At 37.6% G+C, this 6,038-nt stretch overlaps 1 protein-coding gene across 1 annotated transcript in view; it reads left to right on the top strand.

The window, feature by feature from the left end:
* The first annotated feature begins 762 nt into the window (after positions 1-762).
* The window catches only part of LOC138694649 (potassium channel subfamily K member 15), a 174,504-nt gene continuing 169,228 nt past the window's right edge, over positions 763-6,038 (top strand). Inside the window, exon 1 of the mRNA XM_069818585.1 lies at positions 763-1,012. Within this exon, the coding sequence (XP_069674686.1) occupies positions 875-1,012 (138 nt within the window). The 5' untranslated portion in view covers positions 763-874. The remainder of the gene's footprint in view (positions 1,013-6,038) is intronic.

The following is a 6,038-nucleotide window of genomic DNA, read 5'->3' as shown; positions in this document are numbered from 1 at the left end:
CCAATTCCTAACAGAAATTGATGTTCCCAGGAAAGAGCTAAGACAGCCCAGCCACTAGCATTTACAGAGAGGCGAATAGAAGCTGGTGGGGGAAACCGGGATGCGACGTAGGCAAATGGAAAATGATGCAATTTTGAAAGCTCTTTCGTCACTGGAAAACGCGAACATATTTTTGGAACGTACTGTTTACTATGACCGTAAGGCTACTATGACTGTATATGCGGCCTTGGTTCTGTGTGGAGGACGGTTGAACTTCATTAGTAGAAGGGGTGAGAGTGAAGTACATTAAAAAAACTCAGGTACAATAAAAATTGAAGTAAAAATAAAATGATGTCCCTGTAGTTGTTACATCATTAAATATCCTACTAGGACTAAATAAAAATAATAAAAAATAATTTCATGGAATCTGCAATGAAAATTTAAACACAAAATATCATTTATTTTTAGAAAACTGTCCATAAAGAAAACACATGTTATAGCTACTTGCTGTCCGTCATACTTCTAGGAATCTATCTGAAAAGGAATGTAATACTAAAAGACAATAAAAAGTAGTTATTTGAGATTTACTAGGTGTAAAATTAAAAAAAATGTACGTTTCATTTTTTTCGCACAATAATATGGAAGAAGAATGGACTCCTTTACACGCCTTACTTTTTTGTTGAAACGCAATAATAAAGTTTGAGAGTGACACGAGAGGAGAGCAGCGAATGTCTGCCCATTGAGAGGGCGCTATGCGTCGCTCCGACGGCGTCTGTGTACGGAAACTGCGCTCTCAGTCTCGATCAGGCTGGGCCGGTCGCGACACATGGGAATGGTTTACAGCAGCCGTAGGTGATACAGTGTGCGGGCAATGTGCTACGTCAAATAGGAGATCATGAATGGTGACAGTAAGAAGGACATGGACTCGGGTCTACAAGACGCCAGTCCGAGTCTGTGGTCCAGGTTAAGATCTGCATTAGGACACGTTGGATTATTGGTGACACTTATGATATATACTGCGGTAGGAGGAATGGTAAGCATTCATTTTATGTATTTTATTTACGGGAATCGTTTTTTAAGAATTTGAATGTCTGTTTAGTTTCGATTGTTTATCTAAACTTGGTGATTTGTTTCAGCTGTGATTTGAAGACATCGTTTAACTTGATTATTTTTGTTTTAAACAAGCACAAAATATTTAGCACTTCATGCTAACTTCAACAAAGCGATTTCAAAGTCAGTTTAGGATTGAGAGTATACAATTTGTAAAAAAGTTTTTAATGTTGTAGGTTCCTTAGTCTAATATTTAAAATAACAGAAGACTGAGAAATTGCCTCTATCACTCTTTATCTGCCTTTAATCCAACCAGAAAAATTAATATTATTATAATGTGGAAATCGACACTTCTAATCAAGTACAGTTAATAGCGCCACTTATGTTCTTACAATTTTCCGTTTTTAATTAGATTTATTAAAATTCAAATAATACAATACAAATACATAATGAAAGAAAAATATAACACAAAAGCACGATAAAGTAATAATAACAAAAAAAGGGGGAAAAAATGCATTCCTCTTTGTTGAAGTTCGAAATCATACTTAAACTATATTGGGACTATAACGCCAATATAGTGCCTGAATAAATTGAACTTTGAGAAGGGATAATTATGTTTAGGAACTAGTGTTGTCACTTCAGACCAATATACTGTAGTTTTGTTAATTCGGCCACAGAAGACGGTGATATTATGTTAGTCATGCAGAGAATGAAATTCATGACCGTAAAAATGCTGTTTGAAAGCAACACCATATAAGTAGCAAAATTTGATTTCTTATATTGAATTATTCCAACGTTAGAATTCCTTTTTTGTTTTTTTTTATTTTTATTTTTATTGGATGAGAATGGTGACTTGCTTGCAGACTCTCCATCAATCCTAAACAGATGGAAAAACTATTTTGCGCAACTACTAAATGTACATAGGCCAAATAGAAATGATCGGGACGAAATTGAAATACAAACTGCTGAGCCATTTATACCCGAACCCACACTTTCAGAAGTCGAAATTGCGATAGAAAATCTGAAAAAGTACAAGTCTCCAGGTATCGATCAAATTCCAGCAGAATTAATACAAGAGGGTGGAAGTGCATTATATAGCGAAATTTATAAACTTGTACTTGCTATTTGGGAAAAGGAAATTGTACCAGAACAATGGAAGGAGTCCATAATTGTGCCTATTTTTAAAAAGGGGGACAAAACCAACTGTGGTAACTTTCGAGGAATATCACTTTTGTTGACGTCGTACAAAATTTTGTCCAATATTCTTTTGAGAAGATTAACTCCGTATGTAGATGAAATTATTGGGGATCATCAGTGCGGTTTTCGGCGTAATAGATCGACTATTGATCAGATTTTTTGTATTCGACAGATAATGGAGAAAAAATGGGAGTATAAGGGTACAGTACATCAGTTATTCATAGATTTCAAAAAGGCATATGACTCGGTTAAGAGGGAAGTATTATATGATATTCTTATTGAATTTGGTATTCCCAAGAAACTAGTTCGATTAATTAAAATGTGTCTCAGTGAAACATACAGCAGAGTCCGTATAGGTCAGTTTCTATCTGATGCTTTTCCAATTCACTGCGGGCTAAAGCAGGGAGATGCACTATCACCTTTACTTTTTAACTTCGCGCTTGAATATGCTATTAGGAAAGTTCAGGATAACAGGCAGGGTTTGGAATTGAACGGGTTACATCAGCTTCTTGTCTATGCGGATGACGTGAATATGTTAGGAGAAAATACACAAACGATTAGGGAAAACACGGAAATTTTACTTGAAGCAAGTAGAGCGATCGGTTTGGAAGTAAATCCCGAAAAGACAAAGTATATGATTATGTCTCGTGACCAGAATATTGTACGAAATGGAAATATAAAAATTGGAGATTTATCCTTCGAAGAGGTGGAAAAATTCAAATATCTTGGAGCAACAGTAACAAATATAAATGACACTCGGGAGGAAATCAAACGCAGAATAAATATGGGAAATGCGTGTTATTATTCGGTTGAGAAGCTCTTATCATCCAGTCTGCTGTCCAAAAATCTGAAAGTTAGAATTTATAAAACAGTTATATTACCGGTTCTTCTGTATGGTTGTGAAACTTGGACTCTCACTCTGAGAGAGGAACATAGGTTCAGGGTGTTTGAGAATAAGGTGCTTAGGAAAATATTTGGGGCTAAGCGGGATGAAGTTACAGGAGAATGGAGAAAGTTACACAACACAGAACTGCACGCATTGTATTCTTCACCTGACATAATTAGGAACATTAAATCCAGACGTTTGAGATGGGCAGGGCATGTAGCACGTATGGGCGAATCCAGAAATGCATATAGAGTGTTAGTTGGGAGACCGGAGGGAAAAAGACCTTTAGGGAGGCCGAGACGTAGATGGGAGGATAATATTAAAATGGATTTGAGGGAGGTGGGATATGATGATAGAGACTGGATTAATCTTGCACAGGATAGGGACCGCTGGCGGGCTTATGTGAGGGCGGCAATGAACCTTCGGGTTCCTTAAAAGCCATTTGTAAGTAAGTAAGTTGGGTTATTTTACGACGCTGTATCAACATCTAGGTTATTTAGCGTCTGAATGAAATGAAGGTGATAAGCCGGTGAAATGAGTCCGTGGTCCAGCACCGAAAGTTACCCAGCATTTGCTCATATTGAGTTGAGGGAAAACTCCGGAAAAAAAACCTCAACCAGATAACTTGCCCCGACCGGGATTCGAACCCGGGCCACCTGGTTTCGCGGCCAGACGCGCTGACCGTTACTCCACAGGTGTGGAACCTTTTTTGTTAAAATGTGTATATATGGTAAAGTTATGCAATTTGTGTTTTTCTATTTTGTGTGTTTTTGGAAAATATAATTTCAAATAATGCTCCGGCATAAATGTTGTAACTAAAACCTTGTGCATCCCTCTTGTTTATCGTACGGATTGTCCTCCCCCACACGTTACCTGCGCCTTGTTTATGTTTTCATTGTGCCTAAACGAGACGCTCTACTCTACATACATACAGAGTGAAAAGTGTTCAATGACAGTCCTTTTAAAGAACGAATCCTTTGAATAGTATGGATGGATAAATTCTGTACAATTTTGTTCCCTTGTGTTTACATTTCCCAGAAATAATTATTTTAGAGAATTACAGTACATGATAATTTCTTATTCCATTATCTCTTGAGTCCCGCGCCGCGTCCTGTTTTAAGGGTACGTGCAAGACGAGTCTAGTTGGTAGCTGGTAGTCTGACTGGTTACCTAGTCGGAAAAAATGCCTGAACGTTACGCAATGGAAGCGCGCAAGACGGGGACTGTTGGGTCGAATGCTACCTATCGGTAGCCCACTGGTAGCTGGTAGAATGGATCCCTTCATTTTTCCAGCTACTAGCGACCTAAATATCTTTACTGCGAATACGTCCTGTGAGTCCGTAGAACTTCCCCACGTGTTAAACACGTACTGCTATTCATTTCGACGCGTATAATGATTGAGAAAGGTTAATTTCAAATAATAATAATAATAATAATAATAATAATAATAATAATAATAATAATAATAATGATAATAATAATAATGTTTATTGCCAGAAAAATACAATATAAAGAAATTGAAAATTTACAACATTCTAACATTCCCTTAAAAGAGAGTGTTCTCGTGCTCAGGGGAGGATTCGATACATAATAAATATAGACCCATGAATTACAATATAATAACATCTAAAAATTAATCATTACTCATAACAAATTGCTTACATACATTTTTAAATTTCAAACTGTTGGAGATAAATAAATATGCGTATTCTTTTATTAATTTGTTATAAATTCTAGGGCAGATATTAGTACTTTGGTTGAAAGCAGTGCTCGTTAAACACTTGGGTTTAAACAAACGTATTGTAGTCATGCTTTTGGTTTTGTTTGTGAGTAGCCTATATGATCTGAAATATGTGTGATTTTTATATATCAAATTTAATGATGCATTCATAAAAAATTGATGTATTTTCAAGACTTTAAATTCTAAAAACAATTTTTCGGTAGGATAATCAATGTTTACAAATTTTGGAATCAGGCTCAATCCGACCACCAAAGCCCATATCTTATTGAGAAATCGCGAGATCAAATGGATACTAATAAAGTTAATGGTAGCTCCTTCACATGCCGTAAAGGCACTGGAGGGGGCATGGAGATAGAGCCCCATGCTCTCTTGAGATGGTGTGAAATGAATACCAATAATAACAAACTTTTTAAATGAATAATTGATACATATTTTACAGAGAGTGCCGGTTTTAGAAACTATATAATTACCGGTACTGACCATTTGGCAATTAACACATATTATTTTATCAATGTGTATCAGAATGAACTATATGGGATTTAATGAAAGGGTTTTATTATGACGCTTTCCAGAAAAGTGGAATTATTTAAGTGGTTATTTCCGTACTGAAAATGCTCAAATATCTAAGGTAGGCCTACTTTTAGGAGAACCTGAAGACCAATACAATCCATCCTGGCACTTTTACAAATTGTTATTGTTTTTTAAAGACAGTTTTGAAAAAGCAGAGTAAGTTCAGCTACACTGACTGGCAGGCGCAAACAAGCTTCGTTCTGATCACCCCGACTTTCTGTCCAGCCACCAGCTAGATTACGAGCGACCAACTGGGTAACAGCCAGGCTCCGTCTTGTAAACCCGACTTTCTGCCCAGCGACCAACTAGGTTACGAGCGACCAATTGGGTAACAGCCAGGCTCCGTCTTGTACACCCCGACTTTCTGGCCCAGCGACCAACTAGGTTACGAGCGACCAACTGGGTAACAGCCAGGCTCCGTCTTGTACACCCCGACTTTCTGCCCAGCGACCAACTAGGTTACGAGCGACCAACTGGGTAACAGCCAGGCTCCGTCTTGTACACCCCGACTTTCTGCCCAGCGACCAACTAGGTTACGAGCGACCAACTGGGTAACAGCCAGGCTCCGTCTTGTACACCCCGACTTTCTTCCCAGCGACCAACTAGGTTACGAGC

Source organism: Periplaneta americana, chromosome 2 (assembly GCF_040183065.1).
Source record: "Periplaneta americana isolate PAMFEO1 chromosome 2, P.americana_PAMFEO1_priV1, whole genome shotgun sequence".
NCBI lineage: Eukaryota > Metazoa > Arthropoda > Insecta > Blattodea > Blattidae > Periplaneta > Periplaneta americana.
This window is presented reverse-complemented; position numbering and strand designations above follow the sequence as displayed.